Source organism: Mobula birostris, chromosome 24 (genome assembly GCF_030028105.1).
Source record: "Mobula birostris isolate sMobBir1 chromosome 24, sMobBir1.hap1, whole genome shotgun sequence".
Taxonomy (NCBI): domain Eukaryota; kingdom Metazoa; phylum Chordata; class Chondrichthyes; order Myliobatiformes; family Myliobatidae; genus Mobula; species Mobula birostris.
In genome coordinates, this window is record NC_092393.1 from 8960380 (window position 1) to 8977678 (window position 17299).

Below are 17299 nucleotides of genomic sequence, written 5' to 3' on the forward strand. Positions count from 1 at the left end.
ATTCTCCTGCCTTTTTCCCCACAATCTTTGATGCCCTTACTAATCAGGAACCTATTAGACTCTGCTTTAAATATGAGGCCTCCACAGATGTCTGTGGCAATGAGTTCCGCAGGTTCACCACCCCCAGACTAAAGACATTTCTCCTCATCGCCTCTAAAGGGATGTACTTCTGTTCTGAGGCTGTGCCCTTTAGTTCTAGACACTCCCACTATTGGAAACATCTTCTGCATGTTCACTCTATCTAGTCCTTTCAATATTCAGTCGGTTTCCATGAGATCCTAACTCATTCTTCTAAACTCCATTGAATACAGGCCCAGAGACTTCAAATGCAATTCATATGTTGCCCTTTCATCCTGGGATCATTCTCATAAACCTCCTCCAGAATCTCCAATGCTAGCATGTCCTTTCTTAGATGTAAGGCCCAAACTGCTTACAATACTCCAAATATGGTCTGACCAATGCCTCAGCATTATATCCTTATTTTATATTCTAGTCCTTTTGAAATGAATGTTAACATTGCATTTCCCTTCCTTACTACCAACTTAACCTTCAAGTTAACCTTTAAGGAATCCTGTACCTTTGCACCTCTGATTTCTGAACTTGCTTCCTATACTCCTTTATTCCTTCTATCAAAGTGCATGACCATACACTTCCCTACGTTGCATTCCATCTGTCACTTCCTTGCCCATTCTCCTAATCTGTCCAAGTCCTTCTGTATACTCCCCACTTCCTCGACACTACTTACTCCCCCCCTATTTTTGTATTGATCACAGAGCCATCAATTCCATCATGCAAATCATTACGATATAATGTGAAAAGTAGTGCATCCAACACTGACCCCTGTGGCAACCACCAGCACCCAACTTGAAAAGGTCCCATCTTTTCCCACTCTTTGCCTTCTGCCAATCAGCCAATCTTTCTTATAGTACCACAGGCTCTTAACTGGTTTAACAGCCTCACGTGTGGCATTTAGAAAACCATAGAAACATTACAGCACAGAAACAGGCCTTTTGGCCCTTGGCTGTGCCGAACCATTTTTCTGCCTAGTCCCACTGACCTGCACCTGGACCATATCCTTCCATACACCTCTCATCCATGTACCTGTCCAAGTTTTTCTTAAATGTTAAAAGTGAGCCCGCATTTACCACTTCATCTGGCAGCTCATTCCACACTCCCACCACTCTATGTGTGAAGAAGCCCCCCCCCCCATGTTCCCTTTAAACTTTTTCCCCTTCACCCTTAACCCATGTCCTCTGGTTTTTTCCTCCCCTTGCCTCAGTGGAAAAAGCCTGCTTGCATTCACTCTATCTATACCCATCATAATTTTATATACCTCTATCAAATCTCCCCTCATTCTTCTCTGCTCCAGGGAATAAAATCCTAACCTATTCAACCTTTCTCTGTAACTCAGTTTCTCAAGTCCCGGCAACATCCTTGTAAACCTTCCCTGCACTCTTTCAACCTTATTAATATCCTTCCTGTAATTAGGTGACCAAAACTGCACACAATACTTCAAATTCGCCCTCACCAATGTCTATACAACCTCACCATAACATTCCAACTCCTGTACTCAATACTTTGATTTATAAAGGCCAATGTACCAAAATCTCTCTTTATGACCCTATCTACCTGTGACGCCACTTTTAGGGAATTTTCTATCTTTATTCCTAGATCCCTCTGTTCTACTGCACTCCTCAGTCCCCTACCATTTACCTTGTATGTTCTTCCTTGGTTTGTCCTTCCAAAGTGCAATACCTCACACTCGTCTGTATTAAACTCCATCTGCTATTACTCAGCCCATTTTTCCAGCTGGTCCAAATCCCTCTGAAAGCTTTGAAAACCTTCCTCACTGTCCACTACATCTCCAATCTTTGTATAATCAGCAAATTTGCTGATCCAATTTACCACATTATCATCCAGATCATTGATATAGATGACAAATAACAATGGATCCAGCACTGATCCCTGTGGCACACCACTAGTCACAGGCCTCCACTCAGAGAAGCAATCCTTCGCTACCACTCTCTGGCTTCTCCCACTGAGCCAATGTCCAATCCAATTTACTACCTCTCCATGTATACCTAGTGATTGAATCTTCTGAACTAACCTCCCATGCAGGACCTTGTCAAAGGCCTTATTGAAGTCCGTATCGACAACATCCACTGCCTTCCCTACATCCACTTTCCTGGTAACCTCCTCAAAAAACTCTAATAGATTTGTTAAACATGATGTACCACGCACAAAGCCATGTTGACTCTCGCTAATAAGTCCCTGTCTATCCAAATACTTGCAGATCCTATCTCTTAGTACTCCTTCCAATAATTTACCTACTACCGATGTCAAACTTACAGGCCTATAATTTCCCGGATAATTCTTGAGCTTTTTTGAACAAGGGAACAACATGAGCTATCCTCCAATTCTCTGGCACTTCAGCCGTGGATACCGACATTTTAAATATATCTGCCAGGGCCCCTGCAATTTCAACACTAGTCTCCTTCAAGGTCCGAGGGAATACCCTGTCAGGTCCTGGGGATTTATCTACTCTGATTTGCCTCAAGATAGCAAGCACCACCTCCTCTTCAATTTGTATAGGTTCCATGACCTCACTACTTGTTTGCCTTATTTCTATTGACTCCATGCCAGTTTCCTTAGTAAATATAGATGCAAAAAACCTGTCTAAGAGCTCCCCTACTTCTTTTGGTTCCATACATAGCCAACCACTCTGATCTTCAAGAGGACCAATTTTATTCCTTACTATCCTTTTGCTCTTAATATACCTGTAGAAGCTCTTTGGATTATCCTTCACCTTGACTGCCAAAGCAACCTCATGTCTTCTTTTAGCCCTCCTGATTTCTTTCTTAAGTATTTTTTTGCACTTTTTATATTCCTCAAGCACCTTATTTGCTCCCTGTTTCCTATACATGTTATACATCTCTCTCTTCTTCTTTTTCAGAGTTCCAATATCCTTTGAGAACCAAGGTTCCTTATTCTTACTCACTTTGCCTTTAATCCTGACAGGAACATACAAACTCTGCACTCTCAAAATTTCTCCTTTGAAGGCCTCCTACTTATCAATCACATCCTTGCCAGAGAACGACCTGTCCCAATCCACGCTTTTTAGATTCTTTCTCATTTCTTCAAATTTGGCCTTTTTCCAGTTTAGAACCTCAACCCGAGGACCAGATCTATCTTTATCCGTGATCAAGTTGAAACTACTGTAATGGTGCTATGATCACTGAAACCAAAGTGTTCCCCTACACACACTTCTGTCACCTGTCCTAACTCGTTTCCTAATAGGAGATCTAATACTGCATCCTATCTAGTCAGTACCTCTATATATTGATTTGGAAAACTTTCCTGAACATATTTTACAAACTCTAACCCATCTAGACCTTTAACAGTATGGGAGTCCCAATCAATATGTGGAAAATTAAAATCCCCTACTATCACAACTTTATGTTTCCTGCAGTTGTTTGCTATCTCTCTGCAGATTTGCTCCTCCAATTCTCGCTCACTATTGGGTGGTCTATAATACAAAACCCATTAATGTGGTCATACCTTTCCTGTTTCTCAGCTCCACCCATATGGCCTTGGTAGACAAGCCCTCTAATCTGTCCTGCCTGAGCACTGCTGTAACATTTTTCCTGACTAGCAATGCCACCCCCCCCCCCACCCTTCATCCCTCTGCCTCTACCACGTCTGAAACATCGGAACCCTGGAACATTAAGCTGCCAGTCCTGCCCCTCCTGTAGCCAAGTTTCACTAATGGTTATAATGTCATAATCCCATGTGCCAATCCATGCCCTCAGCTCTTCAGCCTTCCCCACAATACACCTTGCATTGAAATAGACACACCTCAGAAGATTATTACCACCACTCACCACCCTTCTGTTTGTGACTTTGCATGAACTTTTAACATCACTTATTTTCACCCCCGCTCCACTATTTGCTCTGGCACTCTGGTTCCCATCCCCTTGCAAATCTAGTTTAAACCCTCCCCAATAGCACTAACAAACCTCCCTGCAAGGATATTGGTCCCCTTGTAGTTCAGGTGTAACCCCTCTCTCTTGTACAGGTCCCACCTGCCCCAGAAGAGGTCCCAATGATCCCGAAATCTGAAACCCTGCCCCCTACACCAATTCCTCAGCCATGTGTTCATCTGCCAGAGCATCCTATTTTTACCCTCACTGGCACAGGTAGCAATCCTGAGATTACCACCCTCGAGATCCTGCTTTTTAACTTCCTACCAAGCTCTCTATACTCACTCTTCAGGACCTCCTCACTATTTCTTCCTACGTCATTGGTACCAATGTGTACCATGACTTCTGGCTGATCACCCTCCCACTTCAGAATACTGTGCACGCGATCAGAGACATCCCTGACCCTGACACCCGGGAGGCAACAAACCATCCAGGAGTCTCTGTCATGACCACAGAACCTCCTGTCTGTACCTCTAACTATCGAGTCCCCTTGCACTACCACTGTCCTCTTCTTCCACCCTCCCTTCTGCACTGTAGAACCAGACTCAGTGCCAGAGATCCGGCTGCCCAGCTTGTCCCAGATAAGTCATCCCCCCCAACAGTATCCAAATCGGTATACTTGTTGTTGAGGGGAATGGCCACAGGTGAACCCTGTTCTGCCTGCCCTTTCCCCTTCCCTCGCCTGACAGTAACCCAATTACCTGTGTGCTGCTCCTTTGGTGTAACTACCTCCCTGTAGCTACTATCTATAATCTCCTCATTCTCCCGAATGATTTTGGAGATCATCCAGCTGCTGCTCCAGTTCCCTAACCCAGCTTGTTAGGAGCTGCAGCTGGATGCACTTCTTGCAAGTGTCATTGTCAGGGACACCGGGTGTCTCCCTGACTTTCCACATCCTGCAAGAGGTGCATTCCAACATCCTGCCTGGTATTCCCTCTACTCTGAACAAACAGAACAAAACAACAACTTACCGGAACCTACCCTGGCCTCTGCCTGTGTACGCCGAAGCCTGTTGAGCCAAAGCCGTCCCACTCTGACTCAATCCACTCCGATGATGGCCGCTACGATGATAGCCGCTTTGCTAGATGAAACTTCTTTTATAGGGCGTTAGCTGACCGGCTGTCTTCAGCTCCTCCACTGCCAATTGGTTGGCTGTTTAAAAATCTGAAAAAGCCTGCGAATCCTCTCCTTCTCAGCCCTGACAACAGCCTCTTCGCTAGATAAAACTGCCTTTGTAGTGCACTAGCTGACTGGGTTTTGTCAAGAGTCTTCTGAAAATCCAAGTAAACAACATCCACTGACTCTCCTTTGTCTATCCTCCCCTTTATTTCCCCAAAGAATTCCAACAGATTTGTTGAGCAAGATTTTCCCTTAATAATATCAGCACTTCAACCTATCTTATCATCTATCTCTAAGTACCCGAAATCTCATCCTTAATATTTGTAACTGACCTTGTCCCTGTAGGAACATGCTGAATTGAAGGTAAAAGTTATGGAAGTGAAATCAAAGGAGGAAAAGCTAGCTGAGGAACGAGAGCTGCTGAATCAAGAGCGTCATGAACTACAGCTGGAAAAGGAGAAGGTTAACGCTATGGCAATACGTATCAAGCAGAGAGCCGAAGAGGTGGACAACATGAGTAAGGTGTGCAAATCCTAGCTTTATTAAATTCATTTCAGAAATCTAATTAGTACTAAGAACAAAGTTTACTATATACTTTAGGAATTAAATTCAATTTATTTCTTGAGAAACAGAAGGAGCAGGGATAACTTTAATACCATTTTAAAGGGACAAATTTTGAATCTGTCGGTCTGCCACTGAAGTAATCCTCAGTCTTTGACCAAATGAGACATAATAGGATAGAAAAGAAAGGCAGTTAACACCCTATCTTTTGATCTGATACCTGTGCATTGAAATTAGACATTAGGCATTTTGTAGTGGTCAGCTTGGGGCATTAGTTCAAAGTTCAATCCTGGCATCCTCAGGAGTTTGTATGTCCTCTCCTTGGGATCTGTAGGTTTCCTCTGGGTGCTCCGGTTTCCTCTCTCAGTCTAAAGACGTACTGGTTATTAGGTTGATTGGTCATTGTATATTATCCTGTGATTATGCTAGGGTTGAATCGGTGGGATGCTTAGCAGCGTGGCTTAAAGGACTGGAAGGGCCTATTCTGTGTTGTATCTCTAAATAAAAATAATTAAATGGATGCTGCCTATTATGCTAGTGCCATATTGGAAATCTCAAAAAAAACTTGAAATTGGAACACCCTTGCTTTAAGAAGTAATTGTTTTAATGCAGACATTGAAACAAAAGTTCATGATGTTTGTAAACAACTCACAATAAAATGATGATTATGTCATGCCTAGAAAATTTAATATTTTGTTTAAAATGTCACATTTTCCATCTTCTATATGTAAAACACAGGCTGGTATGTTATGATTCCTTTCTAGAGTGTTACGTGGCATCTGGTGTGTTTTACAGATGGAAGCTGTAGATGGGCACAAGTCAACCTTTCAAAGAAATTTCTGCCATGAAACCAAGGGAGAATTCACTGGGAGGGGGTGGGGTGGTGGGAAGAAAATCATGGCAGATGGGTAGGTGAGGAGTACATGAGTGTCTGAACAGACAATTCTGACTGTGGAGCAGGCAGGGTGGTGCCTTGTAATCTTGGGTGACCCCAAGCCAAATAATCAGTGGCAGGTACCAGGTCTACAGATAGAGAGATGTGTAAACTACACTTACCAGTTCACAGGAGCCTCACTCTTTACAAAGGCCTGCAAGCACCAGTCTATATTTAATCTAGTAAAAGCTTCATGTGAATATTTCTGAAGGTAAGAACCATCACCAAGGGAAGAACACTTAAACCAAATTATTTTATTTTCAGTGTGACACACTCAGAATCAGGTGCAATAGCACTGGCATATGTCCAGAAGTATGTTGTTTTGCGTCAGCATTTCAATGTATAATATTAAAAATAATAAATAGATTAAGAAGAATATATTAAAATCAATGAATTAAATAGGTAAAAAAGGAAAAAAAAAGTGAGGTTTGTGCCAATCAGAAATGTGATGGCAGAGGGGAAGAAACTGTTCCTGAAATGTTGAGTATGTATCTTCAGGCCACTTACTTCACTTTCAATCTTTTTTTATTGACTTAAAAGAATAAGGATAAATACAAACCAGAGGAGAGGTTATCTCAAATACATATTTCAATAATAGTACAAAGAAAGGAATATACACTGTCAAAATCATATATAGTATTAAGCTTATACAAGATTAAGATCGGCACTGGATCTCAATAGAGAGAATTTGTACAATGTCTGCGAGATGGCTTTTTAGAACAGCTTGTTGTTGAGCCCCCTAGGGGATCGGCTGTACTGGATTGGGTATTGTGCAATGATCCAGAGGTGATTAGAGAGATTGAGGTGAAGGAACCCTTAGGAGGCAGTGATCATAACATGATTGAGTTCACTGTGAAATTTGAAAGAGAGAAGCCGAAGTCTGATGTGTCGGTATTTCAGTGGAGTAAAGGAAATTACAGTGGCATGAGAGAGGAACTGGCCAAAATTGACTGGAAAGGGACACTGGCGGGAAAGACGGCAGAGCAGCAGTGGCTGGAGTTTATGTGAGAAGTGAGGAAGGTGCAAGACAGGTATACTCCAAAAAAGAAGAAATTTTCGAATGGAAAAAGGATGCAACCGTTGTTGAAAAGAGAAGTCAAAGCTGAAGTTAAAGCAAAAGAGAGGGCATACAAGGAAGCAAAAATTAGTGGGAAGACAGAGGATTGGGAAATTTTTAAAAGCTTACAAAAGGAAACTAAGAAGGTCATTAAGAGGGAGAAGAGTAACTATGAAAGGAAGCTAGCAAATAATAACAAAGGATACTAAAAGCTTTTTCAAGTATATAAAGAGTAAAAGACAGGTGAGAATAGATATTGGACTGATAGAAAATGATGCTGGAGAAATTGTAATGGGAGATAAGGAGATGGCGGAGGAACTGAATGAGTATTTTGCATCAGTCCTCACTGAGGAAGACATCAGCAGTATACCGGACACTCAGGGTGGCAGGGAAGAGAAACGTGCGCAGTCACAATTACGACAGAGAAAGTACTCAGGAAGCTGAATAGTCTAAAGGTAGATAAATCCCCTGGACCAGATGGAATGCACCCCGTGTTCTGAAGGAAGTAGCTGTGGAGATTGCAGAGGCATTAGCGATGATCTTTCAAAAGTCGATAGATTCTGGCATGGTTCCGGAGGACTGGAAGATTGCAAATGTCACTCCGCTATTTAAGAAGTGGGCAAGGAAGCAAAAAGGAAATTGTAGACCTGTTAGCTTGACATCGTTGGTTGGGAAGTTGTTGGAGTCGATTGTCAAGGATGAGGTTACAGAGTACCTGGAGGCATATGACAAGATAGGCAGAACTCAGCATGGATTCCTTAAAGGAAAATCCTGCCTGACAAACCTATTACAATTTTTTGAGGAAATTACCAGTAGACTAGACAAGAGAGATGCAGTGGATGTTGTATATTTCGATTTCAGAAGGCCTTTGACAAGGAGCCACACATGAGGCTACTTAACAAGATAAGAGCCCATGGAATTATGGGAAAGTTACATACGTGGATAGAGCATTGGCTGATTGGCAGAAAACGGAAGTGGGAATAGAGGGATCCCATTCTGGTTGGCTGCTGGTTACCAGTGGTGTTCCGCAAGGGTCCATGTTGGGCCGCTTCTTTTTACATTGTACATCAATGATTTGGATTATGGAATAGATGGCTTTGTGGCTAAGTTTGCTGATGATACGAAGATAGGTGGATGGGCCCGTAGTGCTGAGGAAACGGAGAGTCTGCAGAGAGACTTGGATAGATTGGAAGAATGGGCAAAGAAGTGGCAAATGAAATGCAATGTTGGAAAGTGTATGGTTATGCAGTTTGGCAGAAGAAATAAATGGGCAGACTATTATTTAAATGGGGAAAGAATTCAAAGTTCTGAGATGCAACGGGACTTGAGAGTCCTCATACAGGATACCCTTAAGGTTAACCTCCAGGTTGAGTCGGTGGTGAAGAAGGCGAATGCAATGTTGGCATTCATTTCTAGAGGAATAGAGTATAGGAGCAGGGGTGTGATGTTGAGGCTCTATAAGGCACTGGTGAAACCTCACTTGGAGTACTGTGGGCAGTTTTGGTCTCCTTATTTAAGAAAGGGTGTGCTGACGTTGGAGAGGGTACAGAGAAGATTCACTAGAATGATTCTGGGAATGAGAGGGTTAACATATGAGGAACGTTTGTCTGCTCTTGGACTGTATTCCTTGGAGTTTAGAAGAATGAGGGGAGACCTCATAGAAACATTTCGAGTGTTGAAAGGCATGGACAGAGTGGATGTGGCAAAGTTGTTTCCCATGATGGGGGAGTCTATTACGAGAGGGCATGACTTAAGGATTGAAGGGCGCCCATTCAGAACAGAAATGCGAAGAAATTTTTTTAATCAGAGGCTGGCAAATCTATGGAATTTGTTGCCACGGGCAGCAGTGGAGGCCAAGTCATTGGGTGTATTTAAGGTAGAGATTGATAGGTATCTGAGTAGCCAGAGCATCAAAGGTTATGGTGAGAAGGCGTGGGAGTGGGACTAAATGGGAGAATGGATCAGCTCATGATGGCAGAGCAGACTCGATGGGCCGAATGGCCGACTTCTGCTCCTTTGTCTTATGGGCTTATGGTCTACAAAGAAAAAAAGAATCACTTCTCCTCTTAACAGTTCATAGAAAAAAAGACTCAAAACTTCTGTTATTGAGAAAAAAAACCCACTAAACTAACCTAAAACAAAAAAAGGGGGACTGGGCATTCCATTTTGAGGGTATAGTTTAAAAAAAAGGAAAAATCCTTCCGGTCAAATCTAAAACTTAGCGGAGGAAAAAAATTTTAACTGAAAAAGTAAAAAGAATTAGATCATATGAGAATATTGAATAAAAGGTCGCCAAGTTTGCTCAAATTTAAAAAGATGTATCAAACGTCCAACTCCTAATTTTCTCCAAACTTAAACATGACATAATGGAGGAGAGCCAAAAAAACAGTAGGTGAATTGGGATCCTTCCGGTACAACAGAATAGCTCTCCTAGCCAGTAAAGTTGAGAAAGCTATCATGCATTGAGTGGAAGCAGGAACGTTTCCTGCTTCCGTTGGAATAATCCCAGAGATTGCCATAAATGAATTAGATTGTAGGTCCAGACCTATGACTTTTGATAACGTTCTAAAAACATCTCTCCAAAAATTATTTAACTTTATTCAGGGCCAAAACATATGAGTTAAGTACCTCAGTATTGCATCTATCACAGGTAGGATTTATATTAGAAAAAATATGCGCTAGTTTATATTTTGATATATGCGCCCTGTGCACTACCTTGAACAGGTAGCCGTTTATGTATAATGGCTAGCAATCCTTTTTGAAATGGTTTAAGCCAAAAAATAACATCTATCATATTTGGTAAATGAGCAAATGGGTAATTTGGTAACAAATAGCGTAAAAAAATTCCTGACTTGTAAATATCTAAAATATTGTGCATTAGATAAATCATATTTGTCCACTAGCTGTGAAAAAGACATTAAACAATCCTCTAAAAACAAATCTAGAAAAGTTTTTATTCCCTTAGTTTTCCATGTTAAAAAGGCCTTATCTAAAATTGATGGTTTAAAAAAAATAGTTAAAATGGATGTTACCAGAAAGAACAAAGTTATTTAAGTCAAAAAATCTGCAAAACTGAAACCAAATTTTTAATGTATGTCTAACAATGTGACGAAGATCTTCTCTACCAATCTGAGAAAACAAAAAGGGAAGAGGAGCTCCCAGTGAAGAAGCCAAAGAAAACCCCTTTACCAAGTTCTCCTTCAAGTCCAACCATGAAGGACAGTCCTGGTTATCTATGCAGTGAATCCAAAAAGTAATATAACGAATATTAATTACCCAGTAATAGAATCTAAAGTTTGGTAAAGCCATCTTTTTTAATTTCTGCCGTAGAGGTTTACTCACTCTAGAGCTCTTATTATTCCAGATGTATGACAAGATCATAGAATCTATTCTATCAAAAAACGTTTTTGGGACGAAGGATGGAACAGCTTGAAACGTATATAAAAATTTTGGTAAAATTGTCATTTTTACAGCAGTTATTTGACCAATTAACGACATCGTCATAGGCGACCATTTGGAAAGCATTTGTTGTATATATTCAATTAAAGGAAGAAAATTATCTTTATATAAATCTTTAAAATCTTTAGTAATTTTAATACCAAGATAGGTAAAATAATTTTTAGCAATATTAAAAGGTATTTGATCGTATTGATCCGAATAATTATTAATAGGAAATAATTCACTTTTATGTAAATTTAACTTGTATCCAGAGAAAGTACTAACTTCAGTAAATATGGATAACATGGAGGGAATAGATTTCCTAGGGTCTGAGATGTAAACTAATAAATCATCTGCATGCAACAAAACCTTATGTACTTTATCCCCTTTCTTAATACCTTGAACAGAGTTGGAATCCCTAAGAGCGATAGCAAGTGGTTCTAAAACCAAATTAAATAATAAAGGACTAAGAGGACAACCCTGACAGGTTCCTCTATATAGTCTAAGATAGGGAGATTTTTGATTGTTAGTTATAACCGCAGCCATCGGGGCTTGATAGATCAGTTTGATCCAGGAAATAAATCCCGGACCAAAATTAAATCTCTCCAAAACCTGAAATAAATAAGGTCATTCCACCCTATCAAAAGCTTTCTCTGCATCGAGAGAGACAATACATTCAGATTCTTCAACTGAGAGAGAATAAATAATATGTAACAATCTTCGAATATTAAAATGTGAATACCTATTTTCAATAATGCAGTTTGATCATTTGAAATAACAGTAGGCAAAATATTCTCAAGCCTCTTAGCCAGAATCTTAGAGAGAATTTTAAAGTCAACATTCAATAAGGAAATTGGTCTATAGGAGGCACACTCAGATAGGAATTCCTTTTTTAGGAATCAATGAAATTGATGCCTCATAAAGTTTTCGGAAGATTCCCAGAGGATATAGAATCAGTGAAAGTTTGACAAAGATGTGATGTAAGCATTTCAGTAAAAGTCTTATAAAATTCCACTGTTTATCCATCTGGTCCCGGAGCTTTCCCTAGTTGCATAGAGGATATAGCCCTAGCTGTTTCCTCTTGTTTAATAGGCGCATCTAATGTATTAATATCTTGAATAGAAATTTTAGGTATATTTAATTTTTGAAAAAATCTATTCATAAAGATAGTATTACCAGAAAATTCAGATTTATGAAGATTAGAATAGAAATCTATAAATATCTTAATAATTTCATGAGGATCTAGTGTTTGGGTTCTATCTGGTCTACGTATTTTCAAAATCTGTCTTCTGACCATATTTGCCTTCAACTGATCAGCCAGCAATTTACCCTATTTATCACCATGTATATAAAATTGACTTTTGTATTTAAAAAGTTGCTGCTCATTGGGGAAGGTCAAAAGCAGATCATGCTGTGTTTGGAGTTCAACCCTTTCCTTATACAGATCTTTTCACTAGGTCTTACTGAATACGCTTTATCTATCTCTTTAATTTTATTAGTAATCACTAAAGGTTCCACTTTGGTTTTCCGTCTTAAGCCTGCTGAATATGAAATTATCTGTCCCCTAAGAAAGGATTTCATTGTATCCCATATAACCAAATTTGACATACCTTCAGTTGTAAAGTAAAGGCATCCGTTAGTCTTGCGAGACCATGAATCTGCGCCTGGAAAGTCTTCACTCTCCAGGTTGCAGGCCTGGACAAGGTTGTATGGAAGACCAGCAGTTGCACATGCTGCAGGTCTCCCCTCTCCACGACACCAATGTTGTCCGAGGGAAGGGCACTAGGACCCATACAGCTTGGCACCAGTGTCATCGCAGAGCAATGTGTGATTAAGTGCCTTGCTCAAGGACACGACACGTTCCCTTGGCTGAGGCTCAAACTCAAACCTTCAGGACGCTAGTCCAATGCCTTAACCACTTGGCCACGTGCCCAGATGTATTAAGTTCAAAAAATAAAGAAATTTGCTCCTTGATAAAACTAACAAAAGTTGGATCTTGTAACAATACAGGATTCAATCTCTACTGTAACAATTTCAAAATATTATCAGAGAGCCTCAAAGTTAATTTCATAGGTGCGTGATCTGACAACACAATGACGTCATAAGCACAATTGGCAACGGAATACAACAATCGTGTATCTAGAAAAAAATAATCAGTTCTTGAATGTTTATGATGTACGTGTGGAAAAAAAAAGAAAAATCTTTGTCATTAGCGTGCTTATATCTCCAGATATCGACCAAGCCATATTCTAATAGAAAAGAATTAATACATGTCGCCGCTTTATTAGGAAGCAACGGATTGGTTGATGACCTGTCAATCGATGGGTTAAGACAACAGTTAAAGTCACCGCCCATAATCAACTTATATTCATTTAGATTCGGGAGCGCGGAAAATAGCTTCTTAAGATATTCAGGTCTGTCTAGATTAGGTGCATAAACACACACCAAAGCTACCTTTTGACCACAAAACAAACCAGTGACAATTACATATCTTCCAATCAAATCAGTAACAGTATTAAAATGTACAAAAGGGATTTTACAGTTAACAAAAATAGATACCCCTCTAACTTTATTTATTGATAAAGAATGATATAACGGTCCCTTCCAGAATTTAAAAAAGCGATCTTTATCCCGTCTCTGTACACAAGTTTCTTGCACAAAAATAATATCCACATGAAGCATCAGGCCACTTTCTCGATGAAAGCAATGAGAAGAGGGCATGTCCTGGATGATAGAGGACTATAATAATAATAGATGCTGTCTTTTTGTGGGATCACTTTTTGAAGGTGTCCTGGATGCTGGGAGGCTAGTTTCTGGTGATGGAGCTGGGTGAGTTTACAACTTTCTGCAGCGTTTCTGATCCTGTGTAGTGGCCCTTTCATACCTGATTGTGACGCAACCAGTTAGAGTGCTCTCCACATTACAATTGTAGAAATTAGTGAGTCTTTGGTTGACATATCAAGTCTACTGAAGTTCCTAATGAAACATAACCGCTGTCATGCCTTCTTTGTAATTGTATCAATATGTTGGGCTTCAGAAATATTGACATCCAGCAACTTGACACTGCTCACCTTTTCCACTACAGATCCCTCAGTGAGGAATTGAATGACTTCATTTCTTACATCCTTCGCATACATGAGGAGTAAAAATCTTTACGTTACATCTCCATCTAAATATATAATCATAGTAATTTATAATAAATAGAACAATTAATGTAACATAGAAATACACTCAAATCAGCATGAGTTAATCAGTCTGATGGCCTAGTGAGCCTGTTGGTCCTGGCTTTTATGCCGTGGTACCGTTTCCTGGGTGGTAGCAGCTGGAATAGATTGTGGTTGGGGTGACTCGGGTCCCCAATGATCCCACGGGCCCTTTTTTCACACCTGTCTTTGTAAATGTCCTGAACCATGGGAAGTTCACAACTATAGATGTGCTGGGCTGTCCGCACCACTCTCTGCAGAATCCCGCGAGTAAGGGAGGTACAGTTCCCAGGCAGTGATGCAGCCAGTCAGGATGCTCTCAATTGTGCCCCTGTAGAAAGTTCTTAGGATTTGGGGGCTAAGCACGGATTCATGAGGTTGCCAGTGCTGATTATCAGCAAAGTGGAGGTGTTATTTCCAATCTACACAGACTGTGGTCTCCCGGTGAAGAAGTCAAGGATCCATTTGCAGAGTGAGGAACAGAGGCTCAAGTTTTGGAGCTTGTTGATTAGAACTGAGGATATGATTGTGTTGAACTCTAAGCTGTAATCAATTAACAACATCTTGATGTAGGTGTTGCTATTGTCCAGGTGATCCAAAGCTGAGTAAAGGAAGTAATGGTGTGCTAACCCTGCCAGAGCTTAGGTGCGTCTAATTCTGTCTCTAACTTCCATCAGAATTGTTTTTTCGCTCTAAAATGGCCTTCTGTACGCCTTGTAGAGTCCTGGATCACCAGTCTTGAATACCACAAATCTAGCCTTCAGCAGACTACGAATCTCCTGGTTTATCCACGGCTTTTGATTTAGGTACATCTGGTATATTCTTGAAGGTACACACTCATCCACACAGTCTTGATGAAGTCAGTGACAACAGTGGCGTATTCATTCGAAAATGATTTCCTGAATATTGTCCAGTCAGTCCTGTTAGTGCTCCTCTGACTCCCTTCATCATACCTTCTTGGTCCACACTACTGGTGCTGTGGTCTTTAGTCTCTGTGTATATGCTGGAGTAGAAGTACAGCCAGGTGTTTACACTTTCACCTAGAAAGTCTGATCACCTGTGGGTGTGGGATGGTGCGGTAAGCATTCTTGATGGTGGTATGACAGTAGTTAAGTATGGTGGCTCCTCTGGTTCCACAGGTGATATGTTGGTGGTAGTTGTTCATAGACTTCTTCAAGCTGGCCTGGTTGAAATCCACTGCAATTATACAGAAGGCATCAGGGTGTGCTGTTTCGGTTCTGCTGATCATGGTGCTCACCCTGATGTTGGCCTGAGGTGAAACATACACCTCTACTTCAATGTTGGCTGAAAACTTCCTCAGCAGATAAAATGGATGACATTTGACTGGTAGATGTTCCAGATTGGATGAGCAGGGTTAAGACAGAACCACCATGTCTGTGCACCATGAATTAATCATAAATCATACTCCAACTCCTCTACCTTTAAAAACTCAATCTCATGAGCTGCCCTGTTTTTGCTGCATCTGAAGTGGTGGCGATGAGCCACTTTTCTGTAGAGCAAAGTACACAGCAGTCTCTGATATCCCTCTGATACTGCAATCCTGCTCAGAAATCTTCAATTTTATTTTCTAGAGATTGTACATTCATGAGCAGGATCGTTGGGAGTGGGGTTCTAAAGCTTCTACGTTTCAATCATACTTGTAGACTGGCTTGTCTTCCACACTTCCATTTCCTTAAAGGGGAACTGAACTCATGAACCAAGTCTGCAGTCTGGGTTCTGCTGATCTTGAGTATTGATAGATTTTTTAAATGCCTTAAAATAATGTTGCTTACCAAGGTTGCCATGGCTGTGAATATGATTGTCAGCTGTAGTAGCCCTATTTGATGATTCCCATCGGAGCTGCATGCAAAAAGTTACCAATTATTGATGCCATCTTGTTCTTGTTTTATTGTGAGCTGTTTACAAACTACATGATTTTTTTGATCCAATTTCTGTCATTAATTAATTAAAACAAGCTACAGATATTGATATGTCATGATTAGGAAACATGACAGGCAAAAATGAAGCCTTTGTTAGGGTGAATGATGCCTGGGTCCAATTTCTGAACACTTCAACACAGGCAAATCTTGTTACTGTTACGCTAGTGGTTGTATACAAATATAGCAATCTGGAGTCAACTATCAAATAAGTTATGCCTAGCTGATAAGGGAAAGAGCAGCCAGGAAATCAGCAACCATTTTCCCCATTTATTCAAGGGCTTGTGGAATAATGTAAGTGAAAATATACACCAGATTTATTACTGAAACCCCCTGGTTTCCTTGGCTGCATAAGTCTCGGGAAGAAAACCTCCAGAACCGCCAAACCTGTGAGATTGAGACGCATCCCACCCCAAACCCCTGTTTGTGTGGATGCTGTGTAATTTGCTGCCCCGTTACAAATTAGTGCTACCAAGTAACAGACAGCACACTGCATACGATTAAAAGATTATATTCATGAATATAATATTCGACTAAAGGGCTAGTAAAGAAAAGAACAAAAAAAAAGAAAAGGGCCCATTTTAATTAAACAGTCAAATGTGCACAAATTGAAACTCAAAGTTTCTCCATAATCACCGATCCTCAATTGATCTCACCCTGGCTTTGTCAAATCATGGTCCCGCTCCGGGTCGAATCCTACGACCTCTTCTCTCCTGCATCTTCCCTCTTCATCTCCCTCGAACAAAAGCCCCAAGCCCAACCTTAGTGTCCTTCACCAGAGAAACCTCCCCTTAATTTGACCATCCTAATTGGTTGGCACACATTTCTCCTCATCTCTTATCTTCAACAATAACCCAAACAAGCTGAAACAGAACAGACTACTCTTACAAAACTGCTAAATGAATTACATACATCTTAACAGTAAAAATATGAACCAGGGCATTACGCTCTCCCCCCACCAAAATAGTCATGTCCTCATGACTTTGAAATAATTTGTCATCTCGTATTAATAACACTGCTTTCAAAGGAATTTTCTGATGTGAGCACCTCCAATCCATTTGTAAAAGGTA

At 40.6% G+C, this 17299-nt stretch overlaps 1 protein-coding gene across 1 annotated transcript in view; it reads left to right on the forward strand.

Moving 5' to 3' along the window:
* Positions 1 to 17299, forward strand: part of LOC140187032 (fas-binding factor 1 homolog) — a 139403-nt gene that overhangs the window by 104171 nt on the left and 17933 nt on the right. Inside the window, exon 27 of the mRNA XM_072241897.1 lies at positions 5445 to 5621. Coding sequence (XP_072097998.1) covers positions 5445 to 5621 — 177 coding nt within the window. The remainder of the gene's footprint in view (positions 1 to 5444; positions 5622 to 17299) is intronic.